The 17,354-nt window shown below is 47.1% G+C and overlaps 1 protein-coding gene across 2 annotated transcripts in view; it reads left to right on the top strand.

Moving 5' to 3' along the window:
* bcl11bb (BCL11 transcription factor B b) overlaps positions 1-16,317 on the top strand; it is a 43,022-nt gene extending 26,705 nt beyond the window's left edge. For both annotated transcript variants that reach the window (XM_061754184.1, XM_061754185.1), the window contains exon 3: positions 10,384-16,317. In XM_061754184.1, the coding sequence (XP_061610168.1) occupies positions 10,384-12,449 (2,066 nt within the window). In that variant the 3' untranslated portion in view covers positions 12,450-16,317. The remainder of the gene's footprint in view (positions 1-10,383) is intronic.
* Positions 16,318-17,354: the final 1,037 nt, after the last annotated feature.

Genomic DNA, 17,354 nt, shown 5'->3' with positions numbered 1-17,354 from the left:
CCCCACTTTTTTTTTTTTTTTTTCCCCTTGCTGTCTTTTCCAAAACGAAATAAAGTCGAGATGCTATCAGGCCGATCTGTGCCAGTGGAGCTTGTCTGGGCCCGCGGTCTGGCGGGGGCAAGGCCGGCCCCCGACCATCACCACCCCTCATTCATATATGTATGCGTACATGCCTGTGTGTGTGTGTGTGTGTGTGTCCTAAAGGCAACGGCGACATGAAAGCAGCTTTCTTTTAACCATCAGCTATGCAGGAGCCGTGCCAACAGCAGGAAATGTATCAGCGCGATAACGGCCGCAAAGACAGAGAGATAATGAGAACCAATTGAGAGCGAGAGAGAGGCCACAGAAAAGTCTCCAGGGAGGCCCCGAGGCCAAACGAAGATCCGTCAAACACACACACACACACACACACACACACACTCGTGAGGAAAACTATGCGGCGGGTGTGTCCACGCCGAGGGACGAGCACGTCTCCATTGGCGGCACGGAGACAATTGGACGCACGTCAGAAGGTTCAGGGAGCCGCGGCGTGAAAAGCCCAAAGACGCACGATAAAAGACGCCGGCGGCCCACGGCAAAGTCAATGTCGCCAAAGAAGCGACCGTGACAGGCGCTTCGACCTGATGATCGCGCCGAGTGGCGTTTTTGGTGACATGGATACGGGGGAGCGCAGCGCTCATAACACTGAAATCATCTCTTCCCATTCAAATGAATGGAAGTGCACTTCATCGCTTCCAGCTAGCTAATGGTTATGGTGTCTATGTTAATGACAGAAAAACTACATAATATTGCATTTTATAGAAAAACATACAGTGATGACATCATTAAATCCAATTCAAAATAACCCAAACAGTTTTGTCACACTGCATCGATTGAGTGGCATTGCGCTGCAATCTTGACGTTATAATACGGTATCGATACAGCAGTATCAGATATCGATATCAGAATGTTTCATATCATAATCTGTTCCGATGCAGTATCGGCACAACAGCATCAAATATCAATATGGTGACGTATCATTATGCGATGTTACGGTATCAATACACCAGTGATGTGATATATCATAATCCGGTGCAAAACATTATCCAATTTTTTATGTAACGTTATCTGTATCAACACTGCAGAATATCGATAGGGTGCTTTATCGCTATCTGCGAAGATAAACACTATCAAATATCAATATCATGTATCAAAAGCGTTACCTGTTGCCTTGTAGTATTGATACACAAGCCTGAAATATTAAAAATGTGCTATATCGTACAGTCTGGGTATCGTATTATAAGTTACTCACCCCTAAAAACGCCCGTAGGGGGAGCTCTGCAGCGAAAATGAAATGTTGAACGCTTTGATTTGAATCGCAGGTGACATCACTTCTTCATGGACAAAATAAGACTTAAGTCATAAGTGACGCAGACGTGCTACGGGATATTGTTTGTAACAATCATGAATTGATTAGCAGAGACATTTAACAACAGTCCGCTAATCAGTGACGCAAACATTTGGGGCGGCGGCAATTTGACGACATGCTGGAGCGGAGCGCGCCGCAATCACCGACACATTGTTTTTAGCATTAGCGCGCTCACGCTAATTAGCGCACGAGCAAATCGGCATCTCGACTGATACGCTTTAAGCCAAAAACTTGGCGGACTGTGTTCAGGGATGCGTTTTGTTGCATTCAGGGACCCGTACACTTCATTCCAGGGGCTCGCGAGTGTCCGAGTCAGCCGGGCAACATTAGGAGTTTGCGAAGACGCTCGAACGGGCCTGCGGGATGTGTTGAAGAACAAAAGGAAACTATCTTTGTTATTCCTACCAAGGGACATTGCGCTGCATGTTTCTCCCGTTTCCCCAGAAGAGGTAGGTGTGGGCGCGTTTGTTATGAAGCGCATTGATCCCGCCAAACATCTAACCACCCGTCTAGAGCGGCGTCGGCACGTCCGAGTCAATCAAGGCGACGGAACGGCGGCGAACGGGACGCTGACGGCGCGGACAAAGTGGGCGTCCCTCAGGGGCTCGGCTCCAGCTCATTTGTTTGGAAAACGTTGGAAGTCCTCAAAGCTGCTTTTTATCCATTGAAAGGCCCGCCGGTGACCTTTTCACGGGGAACATTCTGCTTGTTAGCCTCCCTATTATGATTAATAATGTGTGTTTTTCTGCCGTAGCCGCCGATGACGCCATTGTTTCCTTGAAACCGCCACCTGATGCGTTTAAGTGCCGGTAATTCCGCTATTAACAATAGCGGTAGCGATAAAAGCATTTTCCTCCGGCTTCCTCGACAGACAGCAATTTTCTTTTCTTCTTCCTTTTGGGCCGGCGCTGCCCGAGCCGTCCTCAGTGTTGCCGCGGGAGACCCCGCCTCACTCACTTCCTGCTTCTCCGCCAATCGCAAGCCACTGTCTCACCCAGGCTTGAAGTGGCCATTTTAGGCTCGTTTTCCAGGGGCACTTTTGTGTCTGATTGCCACCGAACTTCAAATTGTCTACCCTCGACAAATGGGTGATGCCAAATTAGGATTTAGAGCACGGCAGCAAAGTTTGATGATTTGACATCAAATTAAAGTGTAAATCGCCTGCCGGGATTAGAAGATCCTGTCTCGGTCGTACTGCAGCACAGCGACTCTTGTTGTGTGTGTGTGTGTGTGTGTGTGTGTGTGTGTGTTCGATGTGCAGTATTAGAAAAGAAAAAGAACGTTTACGTTAACAAACGGGCGGAAGATGTGATTGGAGTGGCCTTGACTCCTTGTGTTCTCATGACTTTGTAATTCAATGAATGGCGGTTTTCACTCGACACTTAGCGGTGGCGGCGGCGGCGGCGGCGACGGCGGGGCCGCTTTGCCGCGTCCCGCTGTCACCGCCTCGACGGGCTGCGTCGCCTCCGGCACGCCGGCTCGGCAAAAAATGAAAGCGAGCCAGCAGTTTAATTTCCTTTTCCGCGTGGGCGTATTTCACTATCTACATGTGGCGCTCTCATTTCCGGTGCCTCGCAACGGCATTTGATGTTTTGCATTTTTATGCGCTTGTCAAATTGAAGATTTATTTACGTCGGACTGAATTACAATAAAACCTCTTTTTAAATGTCAAACCTTTACAATTTTGATGGTTGAAATGATCATAATTTTGTGTAATTAATATTATAAGAAAGAAAAGGAAAAACTGCAAATCAGCAGGCCAAAGCGTCGACGAACACGTTCAGTAAAAACTAGTACGGATGTTTACAGTCGCTTATGTGGGCTTCTGCAATATCCGCTAAAAACACATTTATGAGCTTTAAATCTTTATTCCAGTTTCGATTTTCAACGACAGCCCATTTCGGCAGGAAACTGCTCGGGCCGTCTATTTAGCCGCTTGAGGCTTTTCTAACAAACTGCGTTTTGCGTTTGAAAATCCAATCCGTTTAGGGCGCAAACTACTCCGTCTCCGTTGGTCGCTCGTAATTCCGTGGCAAATTCCTCATTTCTACTGGCGGCAACCGATGTCAACGAGCGGCGTACACGGACGCCGACACGCTAACCGGACCCGCGATGGCTTTCCATCTGTCCGTGTTTCAGCCCTGCACGCTTTTGCAATATTGACTTGCATCTGCTTTTATTATCTTCCGGTAGACTTGGAGATTTGGCGGCGAACTAATCAGGCCCTCGGCTGCTGGTAACAAAACCGCATCGATGTCATGCCGCATTAGCATTCCTGAAGAGAATTTGGAGCATGTCAACAAGTAACAGTCAGGAAAATTCACCCGCTGCAGACCAGTCTGATAATCTGGGGAACATCAGCCCAACGGGTTTCCACCTGTCTGCGTTGTACGTTTCCATTCTCGCCTTACTTTCTGTTTTAAGCCCGACCAGAGCCCATTTAGGCAGTCGACGAGTCGGGCCCACCGTTGCTCGCCCCTAATTCCTCAACTCAACCTGATTGATTGTCACCGCGATTGATGTCGCGCCATCGTCATCCTCATTCGACAAGTGACGGACAGGAACATTGAGGCGCTAAACGGACCCGTCTAACAGCCCGGGGAAGCTCACGCCATCGGCTTTCCACGTGTTTGCATTGTGGCTGCGCACAACCCGACTAGGCAGAAAATGGCCTGAATTCAATGTGCCACGTGGCGGGTGCGAAAGGCAACGCGGCGGCTCGAAGTCCTCTTTTTAGCGCCGTCAGACATTTTAGTCGCTGATATTGGCCGCACACACGCGCACACACATGCATGTGGTTAGCAGACTGAAGCTGGTTCCATTTAATGTGGAGCCAGCACCACTGTGGGAGCGCCTCACCCCCTGCCTGCTACTGCCACCCTCCGTAGTCTCGCCCCGTCTTGTAGCACCTCCCCCCCCCCCCCCCCCCCCCCCCATCCCCTCCCCCGTCCTCCCTCCCTTCATACCCAACATATTGCGCGGGTGACAGTCGGCCAGCCAGGCACCAAGGCGGCGGCGTCTTATCGCCCCGACTCGCTGTCCCCGGTTGGTCCGGCCGGCCCCCGTGGCCCCCTTGATTAGCCGCTTTCATCACAAACGAGCCATCAGAGTGGAGTGGGAGCCCGAGGAGGGAGGAGGAGCGGCAGAGGTGAAGAGGTGGGCACGGGGGGGCGGGGGCGAGGTGTGGAGGTTGGGACCCCCGGGGACTCGCAGATCACAGCCATGCTAATGAGGAGCTGCTTTGCCAGCAGGAGAGGTGTCAGCTAACCCCTGACAGGTGCACATCGCGTGCTCCCTCGTGCGTGCGTGCGTGCGTGTGGAGGCTGGAGATGGCGAGGGGAGGGGCCGGCGGGGACAGGTTGGCGTCCCAGCGGCCTCGCCTGCGGGCGGCTTTGTTCCGAGTGGAAATGTGTTGTGCCGCGTCGCCCTTGATGGAATGTCGGAACGGCGCAGCCGAACTGCAACCTCCCGAGAATGCCACACACGCGCGCACCCGCGCACACACACTACAACATCCCATTTAGTCAGCAAACTAGCAAGGCTGTTTGTATGGGTACAAATGTTATTGCAATCTTTACGAATAAACGACCTGATTTTCTTACGAGAAAATGTTGCTCACTTCCTGTTTCTTCCTGATTTCTGATGTATTCTTGTTCTTGCACGCAGCAAACTATTTCTATCGTAGCGACGTAGACCGTTGTTGCATCATTTCCTGGCTCCAAACGTTGCTCTTGTCCTGCTTTGAGTTTCTTTGACGACCCGCTTAGGCGGCAGTTTAGTTTGAGCAGTGCGAGTACGTCAAATGACTTTTTAGCTCGCAATGTTGCTCTCTTCCCGTTTCCGTTTTGCGTTTGGGTTTTCTCTGACTTGCCATTTAGGCAGCAAACTCGTCTGGTAGTTTTCCCTGTTTTTGTTTTTAATAGTAGGAACTGAAGCGATTGCGATCAATATTTACTAAAAGGTTCGTGATATTTACCTACAGAACACAGACGGGTCCTCCAAAGTTCCACGTGAAGCGTAAATGTGCGATCAAGATGGTCTACGACTCCGAGCGCTTCCATTTGGTAGCTTTTCAGTGTGGATTCGCGCGAGATTGCAACACAGGCGCGGATGGCGGGAGCGGCGGCATATGTGAATTCCTAAATTAAAGACAAATCCACATGTCTGCACCATATGCGCGCTGTCTACCCCACCTCGCGACCATCGCCGCCTCCTTCTCGACGGAGCTCCTCGCACCAATTTCTTCACGGTGGCCATATGCGAGCAGTCAATAGCCCATCGGCTGGCATTTTGTTTGTACTTTAAGGCAAAAATAATGACTATAAAAAGCAATCTGGAAGGAATAAAACGTGATGTAAAGCTCAGAACTTTAATTGGCGCGGCGGTTTGAGTTAGAAAAGAAAATGAATGTTATTAGCAGCCCACCTGAACGGCGCTGGTGTACATGTGCCAGTGTTTTAAAAACGTCCTGCAGGGCTCCCGGCCATTGGCTTTTGTTTTGATGCAAGAAGCCCTGCATGGCCCTCCCGAGCCCTTCTCGCCATGATCTCCTTCCTCTTCCCGCCATACGCGCACACCTGGACGGCAACGCCGACGCTCGGAATAGTCACCTACCTTCAAGCCTCAAGGTCAGGTGTCCAAAGTCCGTTTGCGACCGGTTGCCCGTATTTTTTTTTTTTATTGCCTCACCGCATATTCTAATCGCATGATTAAATACAGGCCACATCAAAAAGTGCTGAGAAAAAGTAGAAATGTTGAGGGATATTTCTTTGAAGATGTTACAAATAACATGTAAAAAAATAAGTTCACACCTCTTTTTTTAATGTAAAAAAAAAAGTCATGAAATTTGTCACATTTGTTTTACAAATATTTTTTATTTTTTAATAAAAAATATTTCTACAATAAATAAATGTTAAAGATGTTTTGGTAAATTATTATAAAATGTTATGAATATATCCCTATTATTATTATTATTATTATTATTACTTGCATTAGCATATGCTCTAAAATTCATACACAAAGTATTATGTTTTCTTTATTTTTCTATATTTTTTAATTGTTTCATATTCTTTTAATTGAATCGATTCGAAATCTTTATTTCCAAATTACCGTACAATTGTATTATGACTGGCATTAGCACATGCTTGGTAAAATGTATGTTTCTATTTAATCATAATATATAATGATTATTTGTATTATTAACTATAATAGGAGTCTGTGTCTTTCAAGGGGCCCAAGGATGCTTCACGTTTCCATGCCTATTGGATTCTGTGCCTGTCTATCTACTATTTTATCATGAGCGAATTTGTAATTATTAGATATTTCATTCAAAAAGTCCCAAAATGTTGCGTTTCCTGTTCGACGGCGACACACCCACTCTTGACGTTCATGGGGATTTTGCGTGTCGTCTTAGTCGATAAATGCTAGTCTGCGGTGTGCGTGTATACGTGTGATTGACTCCACTAACCGGTACTTGACCACGGCGGTCACTGGAAGGCGGGGCTTAGCTTCTAATTGCCGCAAAGTGATTGTTGCTTCATTTGCTAATTGGGTGAGAATGAGGATGCCTTAAAGCCAAGTGTATGTGTGGCAATAATGTTCTTTTTTTCTTTTTTTTTTTTTTTTTACAATTTGCTAAGACTATCCATTTTACCACAGAATACAATTAAGGCTACAAAATAGAGCACAAATAATATGCAATTAAAAATAGACTTACAGTAATTCAAGTGAAGCCAAGTTGGCCGCAACTGTGCACATGGCTGGCATGCTACACTTTCGACTTCCTGTTTGCGCAGGAAGGGACGCAATCTTGATGGGGGGGAAACAGCAACAAAAATGAATGAAATGTGTTAAATTCATATTTTCAAAAGACATTGCGATCGCCAACATGAAAAAAAAAAAATCTTGGTTTTCATTTTGTATCACTTCTTAGTTTCTGTCTGCACAAGAAGTGCAAGAAGTCAACAAAGTAAAGCTTCATACCGCAACACTTAATAGTTTTACCCTCACACACGCATTAACCACACTTACACTTAAGACACTTTTTAAACACATTGCAAATGTATTTAAAAAATACTGTATGTATTATAATGTCTGTGAACATGCATGTGCCTTTAATGGGTAAATATGCACATGTGTGTGCGTGTTTGCATGTGTGTGTGTGTCAGCGACTCTGGCTGATAGTTTTCCAAATAAGTGAGAAAGCGCGCGAGCTTGCTTCAAGCTGTTTATTTTTATTTTGTCACTCCCAGTTGACGTTTGCTGTAAAACTGACACATAAAACATAAAAGCCACCCAAAAACCACCAAAATGTTTCACCAAACCACATTAACAAAAAGTCCGCTGGCTTAATGCTAGCATGTAATGTGAAACGCCATAAGTGAAATGAGCATTGATGTCATTCGAAATCTTCAAAACACCCGCTACCTTAAAACAGTAACACAACCAAACAGAGCTCACAACAATGCTCACAGGCAAACATTCTCTCTGTCCTGTGAGAACAAATATGACTGGATTTTGTCAACTTAGTTCGGGACCTTCTCTGCCTCTTCGTCTTGCAGTAGACCTCGGTGCCGCCCAGCGTGACGCAAATTGAAAATTCGCCTTTGCCTGCATACTGTAAAACGCGACGATCGCTTAAAAATCTGCAATGTAGCAGGGGGCGCGAAAGGTGAAAGGTCATGTATCAAGGGGTAACCTGGAGATAAAAAAAAAAAAAATACACGAAGAAAGGTGTTTTTGTGAAGCTTCACTGTCTATTTATACTCGCCGTCCGCCTTCCCGGCTCGTTCAGGAAGTTGCCGAAATGTGTCTTTGGTGGTCATTAGGCAGCAGCCATCAGCTGTCTGTCACTCTATTAGCCGACACGCCTCCCTTAACGGCATATGGCGCGGCGGCGGGCGCAGTTATGACAAGATGCAAATGCGTTGCAGTTGAGGAGGGGGGGTTGGGAAGAGCTGTGGTGCTGGGATGGACGCCTTGTTTATTATTATTCAAAATAAACCGAACAACAACAAATCAAGCCGTCCCTCGCTATGATTTCACGTATTGATCCGTGTTTGGTGATTAGATTATACAGCTGCCAAGTCCTCAGGGACTTGGAAATACGCTCCGTGTGTGTGTGTGTGTGTGTGTGTGTGTGTGCCCAACCAAGTCTAGTCCTCAAAGACCCCCCCCCAACCACCCTTTTTAGTCCCACCACCACCGCCTCCCTCCATCTCGCACTTTCGTCTCCCCGTCCAAGCTGCTAAGCCGTCCAGCTTGGTGCTGCCAAGCGGTCGTGTGAAGCCAAGCCAAACTAAACACAGGCAGGCAGCCCGCCACTCGCAGACACTTACACGCACGCACGCACACATTAGTCGCAGGAGTCAGGTCGCGTCCCACCCAGCCAAAACAGCGCAACAGATCTCCACTAATAGCGGAGAAAAAGTCACAGAATCGGAAAGTGAGCTCCTCAATTAGCCTTCGCTGACCGTAGCCCTCCGCCCTCCTCAACCGAGCCCACCCGGGAGAGTGGGCTCATCCAATCAGAGCGCTAAATTAACTTCCCGGCGCGCTAGCAGACACTGATCTGGGATCAGCCGTCAGACAGGAGCCACGGTTCTCAAACTGGCACTTAGCCGATTTGGGGTTTCGCGAGAAGCTTTAAGATTTGTGACTTGAACATTATTATTATTTTTCACTTTTACTGTGCAAAAATAATAAGAATAATAATAATACAACGTGTGTGGATGTAAGACAGAATAGAGAGACAAACAATACAAGGCAGCAACAAGCGTGGACACAAAACTAGATACAGATAGAGAAATCCCAATCAGATAGAGAATTTAACATTAAAGGTGTCAAAATAAATGACAGGAAAGAAATCATGTTTCGCTAGAGCTGCGGCAGATTGGTACGAAAAAAAAGAGGGGGAAAGATAAATAACTAAATACTTTGCTAGTGCTAGTGTGAAAGGCAACGAGCGGACGCCGGATATTTCCTCTCGTGTGGCAATTTTGCAGGACGTCGTCGTGAAAGCGGCGAACCTCTTTTCAAATGCAGTTTTAATCATGAAGATTAGAAGGTGTTCCTTGGAATCGATTTTTTTTTTTTTACTGGTTCGCCCTCCCTAACAGTTTGACAACATCCCCGCACTTGGAATGTTGCAGATGCCTTTCGGGGGAACCAGAGGGTCTGCGTCGACTTAGATAAATCGCAACAAAGGCCGCGGCGCCATGACCGATCGATTCATTTGGTCTTATTAAGTCCTTCCGACGAGCAATTTGTCAATGAGGGTCGCCGCGCGTGTGTTTATGTTGCAGCCACACCAACTGCGCAAAAATGTGTTACGCAACGATCTGACCGCTTTCTTTTGTGCGTCTCGCTTTTTCTCCGATATCACCCCTCCATCTTTTTATATTAACATTGCATATTTACGCCTCCCACCATTTTGCACGCCCGCCCCCGTCCCTACCCGAGCGCCTCCGTATGGAAATGACAGAACAGAAGAGATGGATCTGTATATTAAAGCTTAGGCTGACATCAACATTTGCATAATGTGTCGCGGCCCGAGGGCGCCACCTGCCATCTGCGTTAGCCCCAGTGCGCGCACACACAAACGCGCACACGCAGGAAGAACATCACGCGGGCACACGCTCTCTGGACAAAAGTCTTTCTCTTAATGAATTGATCCGTCCGAGTTGGAGCAGAACCTCCCTACCTCGGCCAGCCTCGATTCTTCCGACTGCACAAAGCGAAGTCTACTCAGGCGAGTTTGGAAGAACAAATAATTCCCCGCAGGCAAACTCTTCCAAGTCTTCCCAGAAGAGTGGAAAGGAGGCAGGGCAAGGGCAACTCCATGTTTTTTTCTTTTCTTTGATTTTGCTTGGTTGGTGTACTGATACTTTAATCCATATTGTCTGGATTGAATCTGTATTTAATGTTGGGAATAAAAAAAATGAACTCAAAATGTCTGCGGTGTCGCCCCCCTGCAGATAAAGACGAGCCGTCCAGCTACATCTGCACCAGCTGCAAGCAGACCTTCACCAGCGCCTGGTTCCTCCTCCAGCACGCCCAGCACACTCATGGAATCCGTATCTACCTGGACAACCACCTGGCCAACTGCTCGCTCACCCCCCGCATGGCCCTGCCGCCCCCGCCGGGTGCCAACGCCCTACCCCGCTCGCCGCTGCCCACCTTCTTGGGCGACGCCAACAACCCCTTCCACCTCCTGCGCATGGCCGCACCCTTGCTCAGGGAACACCCCCCGCCGCCGGGCTTCATGGAGACCCGGCTGCCGGCCACCCCTCCCTTTATGAGCCCGCCGCCCCCTCCCAGGCCCCCGCTGGAGCGGCTGGGTCCGGAGGAGATGGGGCTGCTTTCCCAGCACCCCAGTGCCTTCGAGAGGGTGATGCGCCTGACCCCGATGGAACCCCCATCCATGGACTTCTCCCGGCGTCTGAGGGAGCTGGCAGGTAACACCAACAACAACGGAGGGCCGACGCCGCCCTTGTCACCCAACCGCGTGCCACCCATGCACCGCCTGCTAAGTCCCGCCCTCTTCCAGCCGGGCTCCAAGCCGCCGGCCTTTCTCACCTACGCCCCGCAGCCGCCGACCCCGCAGGGCGCACACGGTTCCTCCAGTCCCCCTGACACCCAGGGTCAGAACCAGTCAGCGGGGAAATCCAAATCCTGCGAGTTCTGCGGCAAGATCTTCAAGTTTCAGAGCAACCTGATCGTGCACCGCCGCAGCCACACCGGAGAGAGGCCGTACAAGTGCCACCTGTGCGACCACGCCTGCTCCCAAGCCAGCAAGCTCAAGAGGCACATGAAGACACACATGCACAACAAGTCCGGCTCCATGGGCGGCTCCCCCGAGGCCGAAAACCCGGGAGAGGGAGTAGAAGGCGAAGACAAGCTCAGGGAGGCCGACGGAAGAGTCATGGGGATGGACAACGAGGAGGAGGAAGAAGAGGAGGAGGAGGAAGAGGAGGAAGAAGAGGAGGAGGAGGAGCTAAGGAATGGAAGTCGGCCAGATTCCAACCTAAGCGAGGACTCCCGAGAGTTCAACCCCAACCGGGAGAACGGGCCCAGGCAGAGTCCCAAGGAGAAGCACCTGGGAGGGGAGCGGGTAGGCGAGAGCGGCGGGGTGGGCATTATGCACCCGTACAACCATCTTGACAATCACCTCAGACTGAACCCCAACAAAAGGAGCCTGGAGAGGCAGCCCAACGGGGACGGCCCCAACGGGGGGCCGGACCCGGACCGAGAGCGGCACAGCGACAGGGAGCGGGTCAGGGAGCCGGCCGAGCCGGACCCCAGGCCCTTGATGAACGGCAGGATCGGCGTATCGGAAGCGGAATCCTTCCCGGGGCTCTTCCAGCGCCGACCCACGCCCATCACCAGCCCGAGCCCGTCCAACAACAACAAGAGGATCAAGATCGAGCGGGAGCAACTGGAACTCCCGCCCGCGCTGCCGCTCATCTCGCCGGAAAACGTCTACTCCCAACTCCTTGCCGGGTACGCCGCCTCGCGCCACTTCATCCGGGAACCCTTCCTGGGCTTCACGGACTCGCGTCAGTCGCCCTTCGCCACCTCCTCGGAGCACTCCTCCTCCGAGACGGGCAGCCTGCGCTTCTCCACACCGCCGGGGGAGCTGATGGAGGGCGGCAGCGCCTCGGGCCGAAGCGGCAGCAGCACGCCGCACCTCATGCGCGGGCCGGGGCCCGGCCGACCGCCCAGCTCCAAGGACCGCCGCAACGACACGTGCGAGTACTGCGGCAAGGTGTTCAAGAACTGCAGCAACCTGACGGTGCACCGGCGCAGCCACACGGGCGAGCGGCCCTACAAGTGCGACCTGTGCAGCTACGCCTGCGCCCAGAGCTCCAAGCTGACGCGCCACATGAAGACGCACGGCCAGTTCGGCAAGGAGGTGTACCGCTGCGACATCTGCCACATGCCCTTCAGCGTCTACAGCACGCTGGAGAAACACATGAAGAAGTGGCACGGCGAACACTTGATGGCCAGCGAGGTCAAACTGGAGCAAGCCGAGCGAAGCTAAGCGTCTCACGCGCACATAAACATACACGTACGCACACTCATCTTCCCTATTATCCGCAAAAGTTCAATGGAGGCAAATGGACTCTCGTTGCTTGTTAAAGACACTTCACCTTTCATCCAAAAAGCTTCTTCAATTGCAAACGTGAGGTGCGGAAGCTCCACTTGGCTGCGTGTTATTGCCCCGCCCACCGACTCCTCCCCCTGTTACGCTGCGGGTCAAATTGCAAGTTGTTAGTAATGTTACAGTATAAAACATCATCTGCTTGGCTGAAAAAGTTGAAGTTTACATATTTGCAAGGAAATGGCTCGATAATTATTGTTTTTGTTTCAGACACTTTTGGGAGATTTACACACGCCACACCGGGTCAAATTGACCCGGTGTGGCGTCTCCACACCTCCAATTTAGGACTCCAGAAGCCTTTTGGATTAAAAAGTGAAATGTTTTTATCCAGTTGCCTCGATTCAACTTTTGTGGACCCGGATGACTGAGAATCTACACAGACATCTTTCCTATGACTACTTGGAACAAGGGGCATGGCCGGATAATCTCTCTTTACATATAAAAAAACAAAAAACAACAACAAAAAAAAACAAGACTGATTGGTGTTTTTTTAAATTTTTTTGAAATTTTATTTCCCTCGTCGCCTGAGAATATTCAAACTTTAAACCTTTGTCCGGAGCCGTTTGAGGATTTTAGGAATTCCATGGAGCCTTTCTACTGTGCAATAATTTCTGTATTTATTGGATTACTTTGTTTTTTTTTTAAGGTAATATTTGGCATGTGCAGATACATCTTTGTGGGGTTTTTGTTCAAATGTGCTCAAATTATTATATATATTTTTGGGGATTTCTAAAAATAATTGGAAAGACGTCACCCTTAATAACGATGATAATTCAGTTTTGTCCTCCAAGGAAGCTTATTATCACGTGAGTGAGCAAATGATGTTTTCTATATGCTAAATGCAGCAGCGGACTACAATCCAGCCCCTCCTCTCCAGAACTGCTCAATGTCCGCCTGACAATAATTGAATTTTTAAAAATGAATTTATAGAGGGGAAACGTGCGCTTAAAAATAAGCAAATACAGTTGCTGTATTGCAGTCGGCCAGGACGTAAAACAAACGGGGCAAAAAAAAAAACAAAAAAAAAAGCTTGCACTTAATGCATTCGCCCGTGTAGGATCGAACCACCATATTTAATATGTCCAATTGTTAAGTTAAGACTACTTGTAATTCATGTGAGAAGGGAACAGTCCCGTTTGTGTAAATATATTCCTTTTTTATGGTTTGTTTTTTCAAAAAAAACTATATATATGCGCCCTGACTGTTTTCTGAACGAGGCGGTCTAAAAACAATCAAGAAGACCAGCTGCTTGCGTCGTCATCCCGCGCGTGTGTGTGTGTGCGTGCGTGTGTGTGTGTGTGTGTGTTAAAATGCGTTATTGCCTCAGGCCCCTCCCATCTACTCCTCATTAACCCTTCTGGTACATTGTAGGGCAAATTGACCCATTTTTTTGCTACAAAACATCTTCTGCTTGGTTGAAAAAGTTAACTTCACATATTTGCAATGAAATAAATTGCAATGGAGTTCAGATTTTGTTTTGTTTCGGACACTGTGTGGATATCCACACGTGCGCCGAGTCAAACTGAAGCGTTTTAAATTGTGAGAGGAGTTTTTGGGGCATGAAACTTTTTTTCTGCTTGGCTTGGTAAGTGTCATCGGTGGACAGAACGGCTCAATGCTGATATTTGCAATGAGATAGATTGTAATGGTTTTGGCATGAAAATTGTTCAATTCAATACAAAATGCAATTCAACTCTTTTTGGATGAATAAATAAACCAGGTCAAATTGACCTACCTTAAATTGTTAAAAGTAGTTTTCAGGTTTGAAATCTCTTTGGCTTGGCTTAATAAGCATACATACATACATACAAAGATTAGTTTCACGTATTACTATTATTATTATTATTATTTTTTTTTTTTCAAATGTCTCTGACACTTTTTGGATATTTACACACCGACACCAAGTCAAATTGACCCATTTTAAATAGCGAAAATGTTTTCACGCAATCCAATGATTAAAATAATTTGTTGACACTTGCACACGCCCCGGGTCAAACTGACTCAGTACATTTTTTTTTTGTTTTTCTTCTGTTGCTCACAAACTAATGTGATAGGAGGGTTAAAACAAACAAAAAGAAGCCATTCAGCATAAAAATGAACAGGGAGGCAGCAAAATAACCACCAAATAATAAAAGATTGGATATGAGTTATGATAATGTTGAGCACATCTGGCCGCATGACCTTGAAGGAGGCAACCCCCGCACCCCCGCGCACCCCGACTCCCTGACTCGTTGTCAAAATGAAAGGCAGGAGGATGAAGATGTGTGAGCGCTATTGGCGGCGGGACCTTGACCAGGCACACAAGAGTCATTCAAATCAAATTGGAAGCATATGAAATGTGTTTTTTTGGGACAGGCAGCATCTTCTTTTTGGGAGGGAGGCAAGACAGCGAAAGCCACATGAAAGCAGCAGACGCCATATTTCATTTGAAAACAACAACAACAACAACAACAACAACAAAACCAACAACAAAATAAATACATGTCCTCGGCGTCATTTGGATTCCAATAATGGGCGGCGAAATCCCTGAATTCTGATCAGGTTCTGACATGAATCCACACGATATGTTTACAAAAATATGCCATCCTTGAAATGTACTTGCAAATAATAAGTATTGTTTCCTCCCTTTTTCATTTTTGGAACACCATATGCAGTTTTGTGTTCTGGTGGAGGGATTTTAAAGTTACACAATCATGTCAGAGTGAGGTGCCATCTTGTTTTGTTTTATGGGGAGAAGAAGAAAAAAAAATCTGAAAAAAAAAAGACGACTTGCAGGGACACTTTTACACTTAATGAGACAATTTTTGTTTTATGTGCGTGCGTGCGTCCTCATGGTTGCTTGAAGGTCTTGTGATGACAAAAAAAAAAAAAAAAAGAGAGAAAAAAAACAACAAGAGACCCCGATTTCACTTTTCACAACTTTCACTTTGGCTCTTTGTACAAAAATACTTTTTTTCTCGTTGCTTTTTATTTCCGGTGGGAACGAGGGAGAGGGAGGGCGGGGAAGGGAGGGAGTGCATTGTTGTGAAGACAAAAAACAAAACAAGTCATCTCAGAACACCTGCTGTTTTGAGCATATATGTATTTTTGTAACGTGTTGAAAAATCAATACAAGAAAGCCAACACTTCAATAAATGTTGCAATTGCTCTATGATTGAACACGCTCTGCATTGGCTGTCATTTTCCCTTCTTTTTGTTGTTGTTGTTATGCCACCGAGATCGAGTCACCGGCACGGTTCCCACGGCAACACGCGTAGGGAAAGGAGGAGGAAGTGGATGCTTTCCGTTAGAGCGAAGCACACGTTTTTTTTTTTCCCCGAAAGACCAGTCACACCACAGCAATCACACACACACACACACACACACACACTAATAAAAAATTCTAATTATATTAATTTCCTCATGAATTTAATGACTCAATTATAAAGTCTGTGATGCACATTGGCTCGTTTACAACAATTATTTTCATGAATTCTTGTCACTATGTTTACATATATGACAAAACTTTATAAGAAAATTGTGCATTAATGGATTTCAAGTAAGACACGATTGTCAACGTGTTTCATTTTGGCATCAAAAGCGAGCATAACACAGCATAGAGCTTTTTTTTCCCTTTTCCCTTTTTTTTTTTTTAACTCTGTATAAAAAATATAAAGTGTATTGCATTTATGCAATCAATAAACTGTGCCAGAGAACACAAAATGATATTTCTGCATGTAACAATAACATTTTGAACTCTGAAAAATGACTTTCTATTTGTGTCTCGTCATCATTTGATCCCGTGTGGCGCACGCAGTCGGCTGTCGACTTGAATGAAAAAGAACTATTTTCCTTCGTAACGTCAAATATATTCGCCAACTAAAAAGCAATTAAAATATTTATTTTATTTTGGTTAGTGTGATTTCTGTGCCTGAACGTCAACGTACAGCGTCTGTAAAGCGTAGACGTCGCCTTCAATTGCACACACGATTGTCAGCTGTCATCCGTGAACGATGTTACTTTTTAATATACACACAATAAACTTCAAATTTAGAATTAAATTTGAAAACCAAAATGAACTAATTTAAATTTGAATTAAATGCTCGTTTATTTTCCAAAGTTACAGAGAGCCACGGCAGAAGGATGAAAGAGCCACATGCGACTCTGGAGCCGCGGGTTGCAGAACCCTGACTAACATTTCAAACGATGATATTGGGATGAATAGCGAGTTTTATTTTATTGTATATATTTTGTTTTTTTTGGGGAGAGTGTTCTAGTTCTTTGGGGGTAGCAAATTGCAAAGAAGATGGAGCAAAAGTAGCGCATACTTTGGGAAGCAAGAGGTTCCTAAAACTGCTGGAACGGAGAGTGCGGGTGGTGGTATGCATGGTGAGCAGAGAGCGGCCAGAGGGCGGGGTTTTATCGATACACATGGACGAGTCAGTTTATCTGCACGCATTGACATAAAAAGAATACTTTTCTCTTATTTAATTCTCGGGGGCGGGGGGGGGGGGGGATGTTCAGCACATTTTTGGGGATGCTCTTGGATGACGTACATTTCATTTTATTTTTAAACAAAACAACCCTTTTTGACGAACCCCGTCACCCCGCTGGTTATTTGGCCAACATTTTCCATTTTACAAAGACCCGGCTCATCCGGTGTGAGTTGGGGGCTCGTGTGTGTGCAGCCAACCCTTCCTCTTTTCTGCCTCTGACAGTGGTGAGTAAACAGCATAACTGCGAATATGAGTCACTTCTTTTTTGGCTGGTGGGCCGAGAGCGCTCGACGGTCTCGCGCCTCGCCGA

This window comes from Phyllopteryx taeniolatus, chromosome 18 (genome assembly GCF_024500385.1).
Source record: "Phyllopteryx taeniolatus isolate TA_2022b chromosome 18, UOR_Ptae_1.2, whole genome shotgun sequence".
Classification (NCBI taxonomy): Eukaryota; Metazoa; Chordata; class Actinopteri; order Syngnathiformes; family Syngnathidae; genus Phyllopteryx; species Phyllopteryx taeniolatus.
This window is presented reverse-complemented; position numbering and strand designations above follow the sequence as displayed.